Source organism: Garra rufa, chromosome 15 (assembly GCF_049309525.1).
Source record: "Garra rufa chromosome 15, GarRuf1.0, whole genome shotgun sequence".
Classification (NCBI taxonomy): Eukaryota; Metazoa; Chordata; class Actinopteri; order Cypriniformes; family Cyprinidae; genus Garra; species Garra rufa.
In genome coordinates this window covers 40,000,582-40,023,500 of record NC_133375.1, presented here as the reverse complement: position 1 = coordinate 40,023,500, position 22,919 = coordinate 40,000,582, and the positions used below count along the sequence as shown (strand labels likewise).

Sequence of the window (22,919 nt, the reverse complement as noted above, 5' to 3'; positions counted from 1 at the left end):
AAAATATCGGTTTATTTGATTTGTAATGATCGGCATATGCCTTGAAAAACATATCGGTCGACCCCTAGTACAGTGCAAGGGAAACTTGCCATATAATTTGCCATCATATATAGTGTGGGTATGATTAAACATGCTCAAAGAGCTCAAGGATGAAGTCTTACGTTTACTCTGGAAGTCCTGGAGGCCAGCAGTGGAGCGGGGGCGATCTTGCCTGAGCTCCCTGCCTCGCCCAAATCCTGCATGGCCCCGCTCCATCTTCATGGCCTCCAGGGTGTCGGGATCCACAGAGCCTTCCACAGCATCCCATTCGTAACTCTCATCTACTGAGGTATTTCTTCTAGACACACACATACGCAACAATACACAGTGAGATGTACAAAAAGACAGTGATATAAACGTACAAAATGAAAAAAAATTGCGAACTGTTCTTGCTGAGGTCTTGCCTCATGCATTTGCCTATCTGCTTCACCTTTTGGACCTCTGTTCTCTCACGTCTTTGTCTGCCCTGTGCATCTCGCTCTCCTCGGTGGTCTCTGGTGAGCTGAGTAAGGTTGGGGTGATAGAGAGAGACTGGCGTAGGTGCCCGTGTCCATATGGTCCTACACTACCCCTTCCACTGCTCTGGCTTGCGTAACTGGCTCTACCGCCATCACCTCTAATATCCCGACTTTCCGTCTCTGTGAAGCCCCTAACTGCACCCGTCCCTTTGTCCACCTGTCTCGGATAGTCTTGCTCTCGTAGGGGGAAGGATGCATGATATGGTGAGGGCCAACTGTAACCTCTAGGTAGGAAAGGCCTTGGCGGACCCCTTCTGGGTTCTGCAGGATGCAGGTAGTCCACCCTGGCCACTGGTCTGGTAGGGCCAAAATGTCGAGAGGGGTCTTGTGGGACATACTTATGCTGAACTGACCTGAGTGTTTCCTGATAAGACAGAGGCCACCTAGAGGTATCTGGAAAGACTGCTCCTTGTCGACGTGGATCTGATTCCCTTCTGGAAGGAAGGGACGATTCCATGGGTCGTGGTGGATCTGGCACTGGGGGACCAGGTGTGTGATAGGGGGGTTCAATATGCTGACGTCTCTCTAGACTGTAGCCGCTAGGAGGTTGAAAGGGCACTGTCCCTCGCCAAGATGGCCCAGACATGGGATAGTAACGTGCAGGACTACGACCCAAACTGTGTGATTTGAGCCTTAGGTCTGGATGGGGAAATTCATCTCTGTAACAGGTTTCAGAGACATAAGTTCTTGGATTTTCAAAATGTTCCCATCTAGAACCTAAACTAATGGACTTTTTGAGGAAAGGACGTGGTTGCCCCACTCCAGAGAGAGTCCTACAGGGACCAATGCTGACTGATTTCTTCATGAAAGGCACAGGAGCCTGATAGATCCTTGAGGATATCATGTTTGTCCGGTCACCCTGAGTTTGAGGTCTTTGATATTGTTCAGATGTAGTGTTTGGACATTTGGAAACTATTGCTGCCATGCTTTTAGCTGTGTTAACTAATGTCTGTGCTGGACCACGCTGAATTAACTTTTGTTTTTGAGACCCTGAACTCTGAGAAAGCAAAGGCTGGGAACTCTTTTCTGTTTCTTTAGATGGCGAGAAAACTTTATTGCTTGTGTCTGAGGTACTTGGTTTATCACAAGTATCTTTTGCTTCTAATTGTGAACTTGGTTCAGAAACTGGAGCCGGAATGTTCAGGGTGCTATGGTCATGAATAAGCACATTGTGCTGACTAATATTGGCATCAGAGTGATCCTGACCATGTTTTTCCCATCTTTTGGGTACAACGTCAGGCTCATCTCTTAAAAGTGTACCAGCTTCTGCCTCGACATTTGGTTCAACAGATTCCGAAGACACAGTCACTTCTACGGGATCATCTACACTCATTTCAATGAAACCCGGAAGACTCAGGTATTCCAGGATAGTGCTGGTCTGCAGTGGGGACATCCGGGCTGGTTGAGGAGCAAGCTGAACTTTCATTGATTCTGACATTCTCGAGAAATTTGACTGATCACTTTCTGCTTCGTTTTCCAACAGGGTCAGGGGTGAAATCCGACTCGGGCTTTCACTGAAGACACATTTGTCACTCTTTCTGGATCGAGCCCTGATACCCTCTTTCTCTTGCTCACCGTAAGGCAATATTGAGCTGGACTCTTCACTCACTATGACTTTTCCCTTTGCTCCTGCTTTCTGATGATCATAGGGCAAAGTAGAGCAGCCTGATGGATTTCGACTCAGTCTGTCTTTTTGAACAGCCCTTACTTCCTCTAGGTCTGTAACACTTTGAGTCCTGGGATCAAAGTAATGTGGGTTAGGACCAGTATCTCTATCTTCTCCTGGCACCACTTGGTGCAGCTCAGATGGTTGAGGACTTAAACAAGCAGGGGATGTTGGAGCCTGTTTTTCAATTTTTCTTTCTTGCAACCATCCTTCCTCAACTAAGGTACTGTTGGGCAACTCCTGCTCCTCCTCCAGGTTACTCTCAAGATGTCTAGCTCGTGCCCCACTGGGGTTGGTTCTACTGTGAGAGGGTAAGTCTCTGGTAGGAGAGAAAAGTGAGAGAGAGGTGTATTGCGTGGCTGGTGAATGGGAAACGTCTGCTGCCGTTGAATCTTCTACACTGGCAATGCCTTGTTGACGTGTATGAGGGTAGAGTGAGCGAGGTGTGTTCCCTTCAGACAGGCTAAGTACCGGCACCTGGCTGGTGGGGGACGTCACTGGGCTTATGTCCCACTGGATGTATGTGGAAGACGAGGAAGCAAGTCTCTCCATGGGACTGCTGGTGTTGCCAAAATAACATCCCCGTCTATAGTCCGACACACGCTGGGCCAGGCTGCTGGGTCGGGTTTTTTGTCGTAAATGGATATCTTGGGGTTTCCAAATTGGGTCTTCAGACTCAACACCTGTCCATTTTCTTAAGGGACTTGCAGACTTGGCCCGCCTCTGTTCTCGCTCATGTGCTTGTGCCCTTCGGCTGGCCGTGTAGTGTTCTAACTCCCTCTCCATTTGCTCACGTTCCTTCACTAGCTTTAAGCATTTGCTTAAGTTGTCCCTCTCTCTTTCACCATCCAGTTGAGTTATCATAGTGCTGGGCTCCGTTAGCTGGCTGTCTCCACTGATGGGCTGGTAACGTGCTTGGTGGTGCAGCCTTTCTCTTTCCAAAGCTCGAGCTCTCCTGGTTAAGCTTGGAAAGATGTCCTCTCTATGACTGGCACTCTGGTATTTCTTTAGTGAGTCACTTGCTCTCTTTTCACTACAGTCAGAATAAAAGCTGGCCCTTTCTAACAAAGCCTCAGAGCAACCCTGCTCATCATCAGAGTAGAAACAGCCATGACGGGAGAAGTTTCTGGCCATTGCCTTCACCCTGCCAGGGGAGTGAGGGGGTCTCTCTGGATCTGGAGAGTCGACCGTCAATGCTAATGGCATCTTTCTCTGTCTATCCCTTTCTGAACTCACAGAATTTGATTGGTTGGACTCTTTCAAAGATCCATTGTTACTCCCTCCACCACTGCCTCTACCAGGAGATTGTGGGAACTCCTTTTTGAGGTTCTTTTTTATGTGGGTTGGCGTGGAGTTTTCTAGCTCAGGTTGGATAACGAAGCGGCCATCTGGACTTCTCGATATGGATTCAATAGCAGATGTGGGTGATGGAGATCCTCCAAAGTGGCTCTCAAATTGGGTGTAGTGTGGAGGTGGAGAGGATGAGGACAGAAGCTGCTTCCTCTGGTCCTGGTATTCACTGCGGCTGCCTTTATCAAAAGAGGAACGGTCTGAACGATCGGAAGAGGATGAGTTGGGGAAGAAGTTTAAGGGAGGGCATAGCTTTAACTTCAGCACACTGTCGGGACTGTCAGAAGGCGAGTGAGCTCTGAGGAGAAAGAACATGAGAGAACATTCAGGAAAAGGACGACAGGAAGACTTCATCCCTTCAGGTTGCCATTGTGACAAAGATGGGGAAGCATAGGAATGATACATGCATAGCAAAGATGGACACTTACTGTGGAGACGAACTCTTCTGGAAGGCAGAGGGGATATCTGAAATGGTGGGGAGGGTGCAAAGTTCATATCATGCCACAGATAATGAGTCATAAAATGAAGTGACAAAAACAAAAGCAGCCTAAACAGAAGCAGAGACGCCATGCATGACAACATCACTGGCGACTGAGAACAAATAACATGATTTCAGATATGTCATGTATTAGTCTTTGAGGCATTTAATGTCTGTGTGGTTATAGCAATTGGACTGGAATGATCTTTAATTGACTTAATGAGGAGTCATATAATTGCTCATTGTACATAAACATTTAATTATCTAAGACTTAAAGAATTAGTTCACTTGCAGAATTAAAAATTCCTCATCCAAGATGTGTTTCTTTCATTAGTTGAAAGGAATAAAAAAAAAAAAGGATTTTTTGATTTTTCTGCATATAGAGGACTTTAATGGGACCCAATGGGTTGAATGTCCAAATTACAGTTTTAATGCAGCTTCAAAGGGCTCTATACAATCCCAGCCAGGGAATAAGGGTCTTATTTAGTGAAACAATCAGCCATTTTTCTGAAGGGTAAAAAACTCAATCTCATTTCCTCCTCCAACTCCAAAATTGCCCAACATCATTGTTTTACCTTTTTTGCAAAGGGCGTAAATGCTGGGTCGGTACCTCTGCCTACTGTATGTCACACGTGACCTTTCCAAGGTAATGCATAAAGTGTAAGATGAGTCTTTGTGGTTAAAAGTATATACATTTATATTTTTTTGATCGTTTTACTAGATAAGACCCTTATTCCTTGGCTGGGATTGTGTGGAGCCCTTTGAAGCTGCATTGAAACCGCAATTTGAACCCTCAAACTGTTGGCTCCCATTGAAGTCCACTATATGGAGAAAAATCCTGGAATGCTTTCCTGAAATTTCCTTAATTTCTTTTCAACTGAAGAAAGAAATACATGACCATCTTAGATGACATGGGGGTGAGTAAATTAACAGAAATTTTTTATTGTGGAAGTGAACTAGTGGTGTAACTTCTGTAGCACAGAAAAAAAAACATTAAATACCATAACATTGACCCTGTAAATTTCAAACACTGATTTTACCATCTCTCTTCTTTCTTCGCCTTTGTCTCCTTCTACTGTTCATAACACAAGCTGTCACCAGAGACAGGATGATGGCAACGAACAGGAAACACACGCCCCCAATCACACCAGCCAGCAAAGGCTCGGGAACAAAGGCAAGGAGACTGGGTGCTGCTGGATACATCTCCATACCTTAAGGACACATATAACATGTTATCTACTAATAATATAATACATCAATAAGCACATATCAATTACACCAATATAACACTTCTGACTTTCTCAATAAACCATACTAAAATTCCAAAATATTCATCAAATCAGTAGTTTTTCCAAGCCTAAGATATGTCAACATTAGTTAGCTCACCCAAAAATGAGCGTATATGACTTCCTTCTTTCAGACGAATCCAATCAGAGTTATATTAAAAAATGGCCTGGCTCTTTCAAGCTTTGTCATCACAATAGGTGAGTGTTTCTCTTTAACAGGTCAAAACAAGTCAAATAAAGTCCATCCATTAATAATAAAAAGTGCCTCACATGGCTCCGGAGGGTGAATAAAGGCCTCCAGTAGTGAATCGATGCATTTTTGTGAAAGAAATATCCATATTCAAAGCATAATAATCACTTTAATCTAGCTTGCGCTCACTGTTGTACATGGAAGCAGCTCTGGGCTTCTTTTTTTTTACAAAAAAACATCGATTCGCTACAGAAGGCCCCCCTGGAGCCATGTGAGGCACTTTTTATTATAGAAAGAAGGCATGTACACCTAGGAAAGCTTGAGGGTGAGTAAATAATGGGCTAATTAAACATTTTTGGGTGAAGTAACCCTTTAAGTCAAAATACACATTTCTGAGTTAGCCTCACCTTCAGTAGAGATGACAACTGAGTCACTGGGCGGACTGACCAGTTTGTCTCTGCGAGACAAAAGACGCAACTCATAGTTTGAGTCCTGTGGAAATAAATGAAGGGGTAAATGACCCGTCCAGTGAAAACGAATGCCAAAAAATAGTAACATTCAACATAAAGCTGCTATATTCTCAATGTTTCACATGTTTTACCTTCACAAGTCCCTGTACAATCAATTCAGTCACGTTGATGCCAATCTCTCTGTCTATAGTGACCCACTCCCCCTTTCCCCGTTTTGCTTGAAGCACAAATGAAGTTAATGGTGGAGACTCTTCTAGAGGTGGCACCCATTGCAGCAACACACCCAGTGATGTACGATTGGCTAACAGCAAAGTAGGAGGGGACAACACTGCAATGGTGGTTACCATAGTGGGAGCTTCTGTTGGAGGTGCTGCAATGTAAAAAACATAGGGGTTTACCTTAGCATGCTAGATCATACATCTTGGCCCAAGGGTTTAGAATAACTTTAATGTCCACTAGGGAACTCCTGCAGAGTTTAGCTACAATTCTAATTAGAGAAACCTGAGCAAGATAATCAATGAGCTACTTCAAAATTACAGGGGGTGGATTTAAGGAACCAAAATACATCATTTATGGGTCTGTATATATAGAGCTAATGAAAGACCTCATGAAGTGCATAATTTGTAAATTATGTATATATAAAAATTCTGACCCAGTGTCCTAATGGTGACAATCTCACTGAAGGGGCCAGAGCCCAACTTGTTTTGGGCAAGAACGCTGAATTGGTAACTTGCGGCAGCTTGGAGACCTGTCACCAGCAGGGAGGTTTTGGATGTTGGCACAGGGATTGACGCCCATTCATGCTTGCCTCTTACAGTAGGCTTTACCCTGATATGGAGAGAGAGCAAATATTAAATTGAGTCAGTACCATCGATACTGCAAAAAGACCAGTATTTTATCAGTTATTCTACAGAATTGGTGCAAACTGCTGTCCCACAACCAAGAAACACATTTTAAAAGCATTTAAGTGTTCAAATTTTAGATGTCTACTAAACTCATTCTATTATGAATTGAAACCCACAATATTTAAAATACCAGTAAGCTTAATATATATAAAATCATCATTTAGTGGGTACTTTCAAGTGGAAGGTGGCTGTCCCAAACAATAACTCCTAAATTTCAAAATCATATTGAAATAATTGTTGCATTTTTTTCATTGTTTTTTTTTTTAAATAGCTTTTTTGATTTAGAAAAAATTTGAAGTTCAAAAAAATATTTTGTAAAAAAAGCCACGCATTTTCATGTCACTACCGAAACAGTGTATGTTTTAGTCCATTGGCTGAGACTGATTTTAGCTAAACCCCTACATTTATATTTAGGAAACATTCATATGTCTCTCTCATAGCTACATGGTAAGTAGATCATCGTTTTGAGGTGAATGTGTTCACTCAATGTAACTTTTAAAGAATGTCACTACCTAACACAATTTTTCGATAATTAAACTATAATTAATTTTATTTTGGGAGTTATTCCATAACATTTAGTTTTTATGTGTGAACAGCTGTTCAGAACTATGCTAGCTAACAACTAGCTTTTGATTAGCATCTTTGAGCTAGGTTCAAAAGTACCTAAAATTTTCACAACATTTGGCGAAGTTTCGGTAGTGACATCTTTGTTTTTTGTTTTTTTGGGTATTATCCCATAATATTTTCACTACCGAAACAGTCACGACTGAAACATGTCATTATTGTTTCGGTAGTGACAAAAAGAAACAGATAATCCTTTATTCTGAGAAATAAACAACATTTTAGTACAGTTATGCAAATGTTTAGTATGTTTTAATATGTGGGTTAATATTCTGTGTGTAGTCGCTACCAAAATATTACTGCGACTACTGAAAGTATGCAGTCACTACCGAAACATGGGATGTTTTGTCAAAAATAAAGTATACTGAATTATCAACTAAGATGTTACGATAGTATTTGGTTCAATGTCTATTCAAACTAATGAATCCTTAATTTTGAAATCGGTATGATCAACTTTTTGCCTTTTACATAGAAAAATTGGATTCAAAATACAACAAATCTCATAAATCACACTTTGTTGAAATTCTAATTGTTATTGGTTCACCTCTGAAAACATTTAATAAAATAGAAAAAATAGATATGTTTACAAGGTAGATATTAGCCAAATCCTAATAGTTCAAATTAAATTATATATTACTGTGTTTCGGTAGTGACAGATTTGGGGAGAGGACAAATATTCCAAAACTTTCTGAAAATACAATATGAGAATATATGGATATTATACAATTTGCATACATACAAATTTTTTGGAAAAAGATTTTTTTCAAGATGTTTCCAACTCTGACTTTGAACCAATTCTGTAGAATGGCCCATGTACACTTGTATTAACGTACTAAGGTACTGGTACTTATAATGTCCTAAGTATAATGCACAATATAATTAATCTAGAGCTGCTGATGCATCCAATTTTAGGTCACTCACCAAACAGTAAATTTTTGCGTGTATCCTCCATCAAAGCCCGGCTCCCAGGACACATTGGCCTGAGTGATACCTGGATCCACAGACACAGAGGTAACAGCATGGGGACTTGTGCCTGAAGACGAAAGAGCAGGTAATAAATTTAATTTTAGTCTCATTTCTTTTTCTATAGGTAAATAAGGGTTATTTTTATTAACCAAATATTATTATCTATTCCCAGTTTCTCTCACCTAGCACTAAAATTGTTGTTGAAGCACTGACAGTGGCCACAAGGTTGGAAGCAAGACACTCCCACGCCCCCTGGTGGTCCTTACTGAGCGGGCGCAGGACCAAAGAGCCATTGGATAAGACAGTAAACGGAGAGCGAGGGGCAGGACCAACCTAGAGTTGATGAAAAAGAATCACAAATTGATTTAACCAGCATTTGTAGCTTTTACTTCATATCTGTTAAAGGGATAGCTCACCCAAACATGAAAATTCTGTCATTAGTTACTCGCTTGCATGACGTTCCAAACCCGCAAGACCTTCGTTCATCAAGACAAATTAAGATATTTTTGATGAAATCCGAGAGTTTTCTGACCCTGCATAGACAGCAATGCAACCATCACATTCAAGGCCCAGAAAGAAGTTCGGTTCACTTTCAGAACAAAAATTTACAGATAATGTACTCACCCTCTTGTCATCCAAGATGTTCATGTCTTTCTTCAGTCGTAAGAAAATTATGTTTTTTGAGTAAAACATTTCAGGATTTCTCTCCATATAATGGACTTCTATGGTGCCCCCGAGTTTGAACTTCCAAAATGCAGCTTCAGAGGACTCTAAACGATCACAGCTGAGGAAAGAAGGGTCTTATCTAGCAAGACGAGTGTTTGAGACTAAAAAGTATATATGTTGTAAATGTTTTTAGAAAATAACTGATCGTTTTGCTAGATAAGACCCTTCTTCCTCAGCTGGGATCATTTAGAGCCCTTTGAAGCTGCATTTAAACTGCATTTTGGAAGTTCAAACTCGGGGGCACCATAGAAGTCTACTATATGGAGAGAAATCCTGAAATGTTTTCCTCAAAAAACACCTTTTCTTTACGACTGAAGAAAGAAAGACATGAACATCTTGGATGACAAAAGGGTGAGTACATTATCTGTAAATATTTGTTCTGAAAGTGAACTACTCCTTTAAGGACAACGATAAAATAGTCCATGTGACATCAGTGGTTCAACTTTAATGTTAAGAAGCTACAAAAACACTTTTTGTGCGCAAAGAAAACAAAAATAACAACTTTATCAGTTAACGAGAAGAAATTGTTGGATAAAGTAATTATTTTTGCTTTCTTTGTGCAAAGGTATTCTCATAGCTTCATAAAAATAAACGTTGAATGACTAATGTTACATGGACTATTTTAACAATGTCTTTACTACCTTTCTGGGCCTTGAACGTGGTAGTTGTGTTGCTGTCTATGCAGGATCTTCAATAATATCCTAATTTGTGTTCTGAAGATGAATGAAGGTCTTACGGGTTTGGAAAGACATAAGTAATTCATGACAGAGTGTTCATTTTTGTGTGAACTTTATTAGCAGATATACACATATTTAATTTTTCTAAGCATCAAGGTTTGCTGGGCTGAAACAAACTGAAAGCTATTGGACTTTTTTTTTTAAAACCTTACCTTATTCCATGTGATGTTAGGGGTGGGGTCTCCCTGAGGTTGACAGGGTATCACCAGCTCCCTGCCTACTTCTTGTAGGTATTCGGCACGAGGTGAGACACGGAAGGAAGGGGGGTCCTGTGCATATCACCAGATCACAAACAAGAGAAACGGTGTCAGTCAATCAGTGTCAGGTCAGTTATTAATAATGCATTTCAATATGTGGTGGCATTTATGAGTAAATGGCAACTGCACTTCCAGTCAAAAGTTTTTGAACAGTAAGATTTTTAATGTTTTTAAAAGAATTCTCTTCTGCTCACCAAGCCTGGATTCATTAGATCCAGCAAATACAGCAAAAGCAGTAATATTGTGAAATATGTTTACTATTTAAAATAACTGCTTTCTATTTGAATACATTTTAAAATGTAATTTATTCCTGTGATTTCAAATCTGAATTTTCAGCAGCATTACAGCATTTTAAATATAGCTGCAAGCAGGATTCACCGGCCCAAGCCCCCAGAGCCACCACCATCCCGTGGCTTTAGGGAAACTGTGTACGGTGGGAAATATGCAGTTACAGCAGGTAAATATCAAAGGAAAGTCAAAGTGTCAAACCCTCAAGCATCCTTTGTATAGCAGCCCTCAATTGTCCTTTATGGACAAATTTGGGCACAAATTTCAGGTGTGATCCCATTTTTTAAAATAAATGTCATATCTCTGTTTTCTTAAAATAAAAAAATATGCAACAATAATTTTTTTTTGCTGTTTTTTATTTACCTTTAAAATTACCACATTTTAAATGTAAAATATGCTTATTTGTATGTTATATTTAATATTTATTAAACTTAAAAAAATAATTTCAGTAAGTTTAATTAGTATTATTATCAATATTTAAAACAGTTGAGTATTTTATTTTTATTTTTTCAGAATTCTTTGATGAAAAGAAAGATCCAAAGATCAGCATTTATCTGAAATAAAAAAACGTTTGTAACATTACACAGAATACACACTATACCATTCAAAAGCTTGGAGTCAGTATTTTTTTTTGGAAAGTATAGAAATTAACACTTTTATTTAGCAAGGATGCGTTAAATTGATCAGATGTGATGATTAAGACATTTATGATGTTACAAAAGATTTCTATTTCAGATAAACACTATTCTTGTGAACTTTTTGTTCATTAAAGAAACCTGAAAAATTCTACTCAGCTATTTTCAACATAATAATAACACATGTTTTTAAGCAGCAAATCAGAATAACAGAATGATAAAGGATCAGGTGACTGGAGTCATTCTAAAATATATTCAAATAAAGAGCAGATATTTTAAATAGTAAAAACATTTCAAAATGTTACTGTTTTTGCTGTACTTTGATCAAATACATGCAAGCTTGGTGAGCAGAAGAGACTTAAAAAAACATTAAAAATCTTACTGTTCAAAAACGTTTGACTGCGTATATGAACAAACAGATATATGGTGTTCACCTTCAGGATAACTTTGGTAGGTTCTGATTGGCCCATGGTCCCGTAACTGTTGTAGGCTGTACAGGTGTACATCCCCACTGCATCATCATTGGCTGCCGTTATAAACACTGAGCCCTCAGAGTTGACCATCCATCCTGGATACTAACCAATCAAGAAGAAGAATATAAAATTATGTCATCTGGGTCACAATGTATCATCAAAAAAGATGTTTGATGATATAAACAGAACATACCTGTTCCAGGTCCAAGGATGCTCCATCTTTGGTCCAATTAACATACAGCATAGGGGGCTCAGCTTGAACTGGGCATATGATCTTTCCCCCCATTCCCACGGGCAGATAAGTCTCACGGGGCATCCGTACCACTCGTGCTGGATCTTTAAGAGAATCAGACTTTTAAAGGTGACTTATCATGAAAATTAGACTTTTTCCATGTTCAAGTGCTATAATCAGGGCCCTGGTGCATCTACCAACCCAGAAAATGTGAAAAAGAACAGCTCAGTAAGCTTTTCTATGCAAGATGTCAGTTTCAAAATTCTTAAATTCTTGTAAAAAATTTTTTTTTTGACATATTAGAGTCAAAAGTTTTTACAGACGGAATTTGGGGTATCTCATTTTGTCACAGCATAATTCAGAAAGACAGGAAACACTATATTTGTTACTATTTTTGCTAACTGTTCTGTTGTTGGCGGCACAGATGAGCACAAAACTCTATTTAGAGCAATAAGACATGAAAGAGAACTTAGTTTAGTACACACATGCCATGTGACAGCCGCTTTCTGGTTGTGTGCTTTTGTGATGTGTGCGCTCAGAAAACCATATAAGAAGTTGAAAATAATATGGTTTAAAATGCATGATTTCTGTGAACTAAATATGATAATCAAAACTAAACAGATGGTTTTAAGCAGAGTATCTGAGGTATAAGCTGTAAAGGCACAGCTCTATTCTGGAAAAAGGAGCGGGAAGCCTTTGCATTTAAAGAGGCATGCACGAAAACAGCATGTTCTATTAACAGGCATTTTCAAAATGATATAATAAATGATCTGTGGGGTATTTTGAGCTGAACTTTCACAGACACATTCTGGGGACATCTGAGACTTATATTACATATTGAAAAAAGACAAATAATAGGTCTCCTTTGTCCATAATATCATTTGCATTATTACTTTATTGTAAACAATTGAATGTAAACTTCTCTTGTTCTTTTCATCTAGTTTATAAAGCAACAGAACTAACAAAATGCTAACAAACTAACAAATCACTCACGTTTAACTTTGAGGTAGGCAGACGCAGAGGGCGGAGTCATTAGACCATTGGTGGGTGTGCATGTATAATTCCCAGAGTCCTCAGGGAGAAGACCTGAAATGAGGAGGGTCCCATCCACTTGTATTTTCACCCGTGATTTCAGAATTCTGAGAACACAAAAACAGAAAATGCATAAGAACCTGACAGTTACTTCACTGGACGCTTTTGATGCATTTGACCAATCAGAATCAAGTATTCCAGTGAGCCCCGTAATATGTGATCCTGGACCACAAAACCAGTCATAAGTGTCAATTTTTTGATGCATCATCTGAAAGCTTAAAAAGAATAGAATAAATAAGCTTTCCATTGATGAATGCTTTGTTATAAAATGACGATAGTTGGCCGAGATACAACTATTTGAAAATCTGCAATCTGAGGGTGCAAAATTCTAAATACTGAGAAAATCACCTTAAAAGTTGTCCAAATGAAGCTCTTAGCAATGCATATTACTAATCAAAAATTAAGTTTTGATATATTTACGGTAGGAAATTTACAAAATATCTTCATGAAACATGATCTTTACTTAATACTTTTTTGGCATAAAAGAAAAATGTATTATTCTGACCTATATAATGTATTTTTGGCTATTGCTACAAATATACCCATGCTACTTAAGACTGGTTTTTATGGTCCATTTCATTTCAAGTTAGTATTCTGGTCACTTACTCGATGTGATACACATTTTGTCCTTGTTTCCACCACTCATATGTGAGGTTAGAAGGATACGATTCTGCTTGACACTGCAGAATTGCATCCTGGGACATGTTCATGGTGGTGTCCTCAGGGGGGATGATGATAATTGGAGGACCTGGTTGAAAGCATTAAAGCATGCATGTGAGACAGAATGCATAAAAGGATGCAAATAATCAGTTTTAAAGGCCATTCAGATTTGAGAAGGTTCATGTCTTTCTTTCTACAGTTGTAAAGAAATTGTTTTTTTTTTTTGAGGTAAACATTTCAGGATTTCTCTCCATATAGTGGACTTCTATGGAGCTTGCGAGTTTGAACTTCCAAAATGTAGTTTCAACGCAGCTTCAAAGAGTTCTAAATGATCCCAGCCGTGGAAGAAGGGTCTTATCTAGAAAAACAATTGGTAATTTCTAAAAAAAAAAAAAATTGACAATTTATATACTTTTTAACCTCAAATGCTCATCTTGTCTAGCTCTGTATGTACTCCGTGTATTCCGGTTTAACACAGTTAGGTTATGTCGAAAAACTCCCATCTCATTTTCTACATCGCTTCATAAATACCGACCCAGTGTATAGAAAGTGAAAATGCAAAGAAGATCAAATGCCCTTTCCAAAAAAGGTAAAACAGCGATGAAGAACGATTTTAAAGTTGGGGAAGAAAATGAGATGGAAGCTTTTCAACATACCCTAACTGTCTTGGACTTGGAATACACAGAGTTGACGCAGAGCTAGACAAGATGAGCATTTGAGGTTAAAAAGTATATAAATTGACTTTTTTTTTTTTTTAGAAATTACCAATCGTTTTGCTATAAGACCATTTGCTAGATTTGCTAGATAGACCATTTCAAATGTTTTGCTAGATAAGACCATTCTTCCTCGGCTGGGATTGTTTAGAGTCCTTTGAAGCTGCATTTAAACTGGTTTTTGGAAGTTCAAACTCGGGGGCACCATAGAAGTCTATTATATGGAGAGAGATCCTGAAATGTTTTCCTCAAAAAAACAATTTCTTTATGACTGAATAAAAAAAGGCATGAACATCTTGGATGACAACAGGGTGAGTACATTATCTGTACAGTTTTGCTCTGGAAGCTGAACCTTTAACTGCCAAAATCCAGTGTGCTAAAGCAGTACCACCAACAGAGGGCAGTGTTTGCTTATTCAATCACACCACAGTTTGCCAGAATAGTTACTTCAAATTCTTTAAATGCTCTGTAAAAGATATGTTTTTTTGCATTTTTCAAACACAAACTGCATTCTGTTGCTCAATGTTCAGAAGATGTGGATGAATAAACAAAACGCTAATTCTAGCATCAACTTTGCAGTTAATGCATTTCAATTTCTTAAAATTGTTTAGGATCTTCCTCAGTGCACATTATAAACACATTTACAGCTGAAACGCTCTAAATCTGATTTAAGGCGAGACACTGCAGATGAACAGGGTGAAATAATTAAATAATAGTTATCACCTTACTTACCCAGTTAATTGATTACAGTGATAATTGCAAACATTTTTTGTATTACAAGTTTTCTAAAATGTTAGGTTTAAATATGCAAATGAGGCGGTATTTAATAAAATGTGCGCTAATTTGCATACATTTCTAGTACAAAAATCTAAACACTGGATGAAGTCAGTTTCAAAATTCTTGTTTAATTTTTGGACATATTAGAGTCAAATGTTTTTACAGAGGGTATCTCATATTGTCACGCCATAATTCAGAAAAAACTTTTTACCATTTTGGGGGGAATAAAATGTATAAAATCAAGCAAATTATACATGAACAAATCCCTCTGTAAAAACCTTCAGAATATAGACAGGAATAGAAATGTAAAGATTGGTGTGTGTAAGTGCTACTGAAGTAGCGATTCATGGCTCAGTGTAGGAGAAAAAACTCATTTTGAAAAAACGGCCTTTAAAAATACGGATTGTAATTGAAATCTATTGACACAAATAGATAAAGTGCTATAAAAGAAAGACTTAACAGTGTCTTTTGGGTGTTTTCTTTCCACTAGTCTGAAAAGACACTTTATGAAACACCAAAAAGCCTAAAATCTCAAGCTTGACAGGTGCATAAAAATTTTTTTTTCCTGCAGTGTCTCCCCTTAAGGTAACTATTGCACAGTAGGAAGTTCTGACTTTCCGACCAGCATGTGAACCAAGCCAGACGAAGCCAAAATTAAGCTTATTCACTTTGCGCACAAATCCAACTCCGGCAAAGACGCCAGTGTTCTCAAAGCAAATGCTGCTTGGGGTAAATGCTTAATACCCTGCAAGCCTATTTCTGTTTAGTGCTGCTGAGTTTCTTCGCCCACGTGGACAAGATGTGGCGTGTAGCTGACCTTTGACCCGCAGCTGGGTGGTGTGGGTAAGGTTTCCTTCTGTGTTGGACACGTGACACTTGTATATTCCTGACGTTTCCCTGGTAACCTTGCTTAAAGACAAGGTTTCATTGAGTACCTGTAGGGGGAAATTAATGTTTAGGTGGTAAACGAGATGAGGAATGAGGAAAATGTGAATAGTTTGATATGAACTCTAAACTCAGGTCAGTGTTTCTGTAATTCAATGCATTTCTGAGTAAAACAGGATGATTTTATAAATAATTGCACAATGAAAAGTTGGTTATATCAAAATAGAGGTGGTTGGGAATATATATTAAGAAAGCAAACAGGGTCCATTTTGAATTTGTGTTGATTTTAAATGATCTTTATCAACTAATGATTAACTAACAAGCTTTATGTACCTGAATTGCTTCTTGTTTTTCAGCATTACTACCATCTCTTCTCCAGATGATGGTGGGTTTGGGGTTTCCATGAGCATCACAGCGGAGAGTGAGAGATTCACCCAACATGACCTCCAGAAAGGCAGGAGGAGTCTTTATGAACACCGGAGGAGCTACAACAGACAAAAAACCCCATCAAAGCCATGTTCATTAAAAATAAATATGATAAAACTAAATATTAAAAATAAAAATTATGTAAGAATAATAAGTAATATATAAACTAAAAACAATAAATAAATAATATAAAACTAAATATTAAAACTTAAAATTAAATGAAACATAATGAATAAATAATATAAAATAAATGTGTAATATTAAAAAATATGTAAATATTTAAAAATATTCAAATTAAATGTAATAAAAATAAATAATATAAAGCTATGTAATATTACAAAATATATAACCTAAAAACAGTAAATAAATTAATTCATATTAAAAATACAAATTTAATAAAATAAATATTATAAAATAAATAAATAACACACACACACACACGTATATAAATAAACTAAAAACAATAAATAAACAAAACACTAAACATTAAAAATAAAAATTTACTAAAATAAATAAATAATAATATATATCTAAAATATATTAACTAAAATAAATAAATTACAAATAACAATTAAATAAAAATAACAAATAATATAAAATAATTATGTAATATTAAAAACAAACTGAAAACAATAGATTAATCAATATTATACAACTACATACTAAAAAATGAATAAACAACATAAAATATGTAATATTAAAAAAACAAACAATAAGCAAATAAACACTACAAAAATAAATATTAAAAATTAAATTAAATCATAATATAAAAATATGTATATATGTAAATAACAAATAAATAAATTTTATAAAACTAAACATAAAACTTAAATAAAAAATAATACATTACATATAATATTAAAAATATATAAACACAAAAACTATACATAAATAAAAATAAAACCAATCATTAAAAATAAAAATTCAATAAAATAATAAATTATACACATCATGAAAGCAATATAAACAATGAAAAAATATAAACTGAAAACAATAAGTAATAAATAATTTAAAACTAAATATTACAAATAAAAATAAATAAACAATAAACAAATAATATAAAATATAAATGTAAAAATATAGATATATTATTATTATTATTATTATAGGTGTACTCTGGCAGACAATTCTAATATCAGAATAATTATACTGATAAAACTAGTCACCAGTATATACACAATAAAATGCAGCACATTGCGTTACACTGAGTACAGCATGAGTTCTTTCACTTTCCAAAGCATAACATGCAATTAAGTGATAATTTGCAACAAAAACAAAAAACTTCTCAATTCCCCACAACCCTGTCAACACAAAGACAAGTTTTCCAGCACACTCATAAACAACCACCGCTCACAAAACCACTGTAAGCTGAGAATGTGCATATAATGGGCGTAAAACGGGCCACGCTGGAGCGATTCGGACTGTGAGCGTGAGTTTCTGTCCTCTGTCTTCACAGGATTCACACACCAGTGCTGAAGGAGTGTGTGTGTGTTTGGGTGTCAGGAAAGAGAGTGTGTGAGTTTTTAGAAAGCATGACAGTCGTTCTGTAGGTGTGAGACAAAGTTCAACATGAAAAGACTGTAAGCAACAGTAAGTGAAAAAGCTTGTATGGTTTTGGGTGAAAAAGTACAAAATGCTATGATTAGTTGCAGAGAGGCTGATTTTCAAAGCCTATTGTATGAATTCTGTTGATATCAGAACAAAACATCATCTGCATCAAACACTGACGTAAGTGTCATGAAAAATGGATTACGCAATTCTCGCTTATTCACTGCAACAAAGCTTTCATATGAGCTCCAGATGCTACTTTAATCAGAGGTTTAGTCCTTTTTGTAGGAATTGTAGTTTTTTTTTTTTATATATTTATACCATATGTACAAATATGGTATAAATATTTAATATTTATACCACGACTTAACATACAGTAGTCACCACTAATAAGCTACTAAATATATTGTAGTAGCCTACATTTTTTGTACAGCTGCTTTGCAACGATTTGTATTGTGAAAAGCGCTATACAAATAAACTTGAATTGAATTGAATTGAATAACACAATGATTTATTATGAACATGAAACATACGAGCGCCATCATAAACAAATGCATGTACACTTTCTATGCAAATTAATTGTCAAAAGATTAATTTAAGAATTAAGTAACACAACTGGCATTCAACAAGGTTTTTGGTTCATTTCTCATGATCAGGATTCGTACAAATTATGCAAAATGAAATTCTTTCAAGACTTTCAAGGACTTTCCAAGCACTGCTTTTTTGGTTTTCAAGGACTTCAAAAGGAGATGCCTCTTATCAAACAATGCCTTTTTTAAAGCAAAGTGAAGCAAATGCAAAGTATGCAATAATGTAAACTTTAAGAACAAAAAGAGAAAATTAAAGCGCATCACATTTAAAACGGACTGTTATTCTGGCAGCAACAGGTGTGACACCAATTTAAAATACATGTTATATACAAATGTATGCATTAAAGACAAAGTCTAGGTTTGATTTTAGCATTTGGGTATTTGTAGTAAAACTGTGGTTATACAAAAACATGGTTGCTAAACGTTTACTATAGTAAAACCATGGTTAATTTTCCAATGGGATTTGTATTTGTGCACATTTTCTTTTTTCTTTGTTTTGTTTTTATAACTGTACCCATGTATTATATAAAATATTTGCATATCACAGTACAATTAATACTGCAGTAAATGTAACAAAAACGGTTCATACAGTAAATAATCATTTGGAATTCCCAATGTAGCATAATACAGAGAATTAAAATTATATTTAGAATGTGGACACAAACAGACCCAAAAAGAAAAAAAAAGAAAAGCCCTATGTTTTGAAACACTTGACTGATCAAGTATCATTTGCATTTTGACATGCAAAGGCATTATACACACACCTCAAACACCTAGATAGAAGAAACCCACCTGATATGGACAGGAAGTTCCAGGTGCCGTTCTGAAACTCATCTGTGGTTCTATCCAGCAGAAGTATCCGACATTCAAACCAGCCCTCATCCTCCAGAGTCAACTTATCCACCAGAAGAGACGCACCACGACTCAACGATACACGGCCTGCACAGAAAATCACACAGACAAGCAATTACTTAGCATTCACTGTGATTAAGAATGAGAAAATACAGTATTTCAAACAGTGGAGCACAACATCATGGTACTGATCATGGGAACTATTCACATGCATAAAATGTACAGTACAGAAGCAGATGAGATGTTAAGTACTATTTTGCACAGATTTAAAAATAGCTACGGTTTTGTGCATACTCCAAAAACCACATGCATACCTGAAACCACCAAAGCAAAGCCAAATGACATTTTTATAGCTCTGTTACTTCACAAGTCAATGAGGAATTTAATATATTAATAATTAATATAATATGGATGAGTGTGAATTTTTTTTGTCCACCAAGTAAAAATTGTACACCTGATCACTATTTTACATAAAGTAAAAGTTTTACACTACCAGTCAAAAGCTTTTGAACAGTAAGATTTTTAATGTTTTTTTTAAAGAAGTCTCTTCTGCTCACCAAGCCTGCATTTATTTGATCCAAAGTACAGCAAAAGCAGTAATATTGTGAAATATTTTACTATTTAAAATAACTGCTTTCTATTTGAATATATTTTAAAATGTAATTTATTCCTGTGATCAAAGCTGAATTTTCAGCATCATTACTCCATTATTCAGTGTCACATGATCCTTCAGAAATCATAATATGCTGATTTGCTGTCCAAGTAACATTTATTATTAATATTAATGTTATCAATATTTAAAACAGTTGAGTTTTTCAGGATTCTTTGATGAATAGAAAGATCCAAAGATCAGCATTTATCTGAAATAAAAGGTTTTTGTAACATTATACACTATACCATTCATAAGCTTGGAGTCAGTGTATATTTTATTTTATTATTTTATAAAAATGAATACTTTTATTTTGCAAAGGTGCTTTAAATTGATCAAAAGTGATGATAAAGACATTTATATGCTTAGAAAAGATATTTATTTCAGATAAATGCTGTTCTTCTAAACTTTCTATTCTATAATTCTATAATAATAAATGTTTTTTTTTAACAGCGAATCAGAATATTAAAAAGATTTCTGAAGAATCGTGTTATCTAAGTAATGATGCTAAGAATTCAGCTTTGAAATCAAAAGAATAATTTACATTTTAAAATATAATCAAATAGAAAACAGTTATTTTAAATAGTAAAAACATTTAAAAAATTTTTTTTAGCAGCAAATCAGATTAGAATGACTTCCGAAAGGATAATTCAGCTTTGAAATCACAGGAATAAATTACATTTTAAAATACATTCAAATAGAAAACAGTTATTGTATATAGTAAAAATATTTCAAAATTGTACTGTTTTTGCTGTACTTCAAATCAAATAAATGCAGGCTTGGTGAGCAGAAGAGACTTCTTTAAAAACATCAAAATCTTACTGTTCAAAAACTTTTGACTGGAAGTGTATTTATTCAAATGCATACAGAAAAAGTATAGACAAAAATGATTTTAAGTAAAAAGAAGCACCTGTTTTTGTTTACCACATAGACACGTGGAAACATATGGAAACTACTCAACTCCACGGAAATCTGAACATCTCTCTGCATGATGTAACAAGGTCAGCTGTTTTCCTCATAATCACAGACTCAAAACAAAAACAACCTCACAACTGCACACTAGCCTAAGACTTACTGAAATATGATATGAATGCAGCACACAGACACACAAATCGGTTTCAAATCACTGGAAACAGTTTAATCTACTGCTAGAAACTCTTTGAAACTTGATACGCGTGTTGTCTGGTTAATAGAGTCTGGTTTTTCAACCTCAACCTCAACCTCTCCCTCGACTTTCATTCTGCTTTTTTTCTGAATTCCAGGGCTGTAAAAGATGACACACTGATAATGCGGTGGATGCCGGCTGCGAGTGAGTTTCCGCTTTGCTGGAAGCAGTCGTTGAAGTTTGAACGCAAGCCAAGAACCCTGCGTAGAGTACGAAAATCATACCGTGACAATTTAATGCCAAATCTGTACAGCTGAAGAATTATAATACAAACACACCTGGAGTCTGACACAGCGCTGAACTCTCCAGTGATGTGTGCAGGTGTGTCCGTGTTAGATGTACACCTCCAGACTTCAGTCAAGCATCACAAACCCTAAATTGAAGTACTGGACTTTGGTGTATAACTCTCCTCGCACCATTTGTGCTCATAACATGAATGATTTCACCAAATCTGGTTAATATCTGTTGCTCATGTTGAATACTATCCACTCTTTAGAGAGTAAGAAACATCTAATACTGATCATATGTGGGACACAACAGTAATTTAGAGTTAACTAGAGTGAAGAACCGAAGGCCTGTTTTAACATGTCCCTTTTTTTTATCTTTTATCAAATGTGCTGCATTATTCTTTGCTTGGCAGGTCTATTCATCAAATCCACAATGCCTATAGGAGGGGAAAACCACAAATGAGATCTATTTGATGATATCTCGATTGTTTCCAGACAATATTGGGATTCAACGGCCAAAGTCTGCAATCAAAAGTCAGTGATCTCATTATGAACTCAAACAATTCCTATCGAATGATCTGAGCTGCTATCCACATTCACTTTTGTAGCTGTCACTGTAGGACAAATATGTACCTACAATAAAATAAATGATAAAATAAGTCTCTTAAGCTCATGAAGGCTGCATTTATTTAATAGAAAATACAATAAAAACAGTAAAATATATTACGATTTAAAATAACTGTTTTCTATTTTAATATATTTTAAAATGTAATTTATTCTTGAGACGCAAAGCCTCATTTTCAGCAACTGGTTTATAATAACTAAGTCTTTTATTGTCACTAAGGCTGTATTTATTTTATTAAAAATCCAGTAAAATTGTGAAATATTATTACAATTTAAAATAACTGCTTTCTATTTGAATATATTTTAAAATGTAATTTATTTTTGTGATGCAAAGCCTCATTTTCAGCAACTGGTTTATTATAACTTTGTCTCTTAATCTCACTAAGGCTGTATTTATTTTATTAAAAATATAGTAAAAGCAGTAAAATTGTGAAATATTATTACAATTTAAAATAACTGCTTTCTATTTTAATATATTTTAAAATGTAATTTATTCTTGAGACGCAAAGCCTCATTTTCAGCAACTGGTTTATAATAACTAAGTCTTTTATTGTCACTAAGGCTGTATTTATTTTATTAAAAATCCAGTAAAATTGTGAAATATTATTACAATTTAAAATAACTGCTTTCTATTTGAATATATTTTAAAATGTAATTTATTTTTGCGATGCAAAGCCTCATTTTCAGCAACTGGTTTATTATAACTTTGTCTCTTAATCTCACTAAGGCTGTATTTATTTTATTAAAAATATAGTAAAAGCAGTAAAATTGTGAAATATTATTACAATTTAAAATAACGGCTTTCTATTTGAATATATTTTAAAATGTAATTTATTTCTGTGAGGCAAAGCTGAATTTTCAGCATCATTACTTC

At 35.9% G+C, this 22,919-nt stretch overlaps 1 protein-coding gene across 1 annotated transcript in view; it reads right to left on the bottom strand.

Annotated features, from left to right (window-relative positions):
* The window catches only part of igsf9b (immunoglobulin superfamily, member 9b), a 64,485-nt gene that overhangs the window by 4,237 nt on the left and 37,329 nt on the right, over window positions 1-22,919 (bottom strand). The window contains exons 3-19 of the mRNA XM_073819891.1: window positions 19,321-19,467; window positions 16,298-16,449; window positions 15,897-16,014; window positions 13,536-13,677; window positions 12,831-12,976; window positions 11,799-11,941; window positions 11,567-11,707; window positions 10,105-10,221; window positions 8,672-8,822; window positions 8,445-8,556; window positions 6,650-6,825; window positions 6,129-6,367; window positions 5,935-6,019; window positions 5,092-5,262; window positions 4,002-4,038; window positions 470-3,871; window positions 162-337 (exon numbers count right to left, since the gene is read on the bottom strand). Of these exons, the coding sequence (XP_073675992.1) occupies window positions 162-337; window positions 470-3,871; window positions 4,002-4,038; window positions 5,092-5,262; window positions 5,935-6,019; window positions 6,129-6,367; window positions 6,650-6,825; window positions 8,445-8,556; window positions 8,672-8,822; window positions 10,105-10,221; window positions 11,567-11,707; window positions 11,799-11,941; window positions 12,831-12,976; window positions 13,536-13,677; window positions 15,897-16,014; window positions 16,298-16,449; window positions 19,321-19,467 (5,655 nt within the window). The remainder of the gene's footprint in view (window positions 1-161; window positions 338-469; window positions 3,872-4,001; window positions 4,039-5,091; window positions 5,263-5,934; window positions 6,020-6,128; window positions 6,368-6,649; window positions 6,826-8,444; window positions 8,557-8,671; window positions 8,823-10,104; window positions 10,222-11,566; window positions 11,708-11,798; window positions 11,942-12,830; window positions 12,977-13,535; window positions 13,678-15,896; window positions 16,015-16,297; window positions 16,450-19,320; window positions 19,468-22,919) is intronic.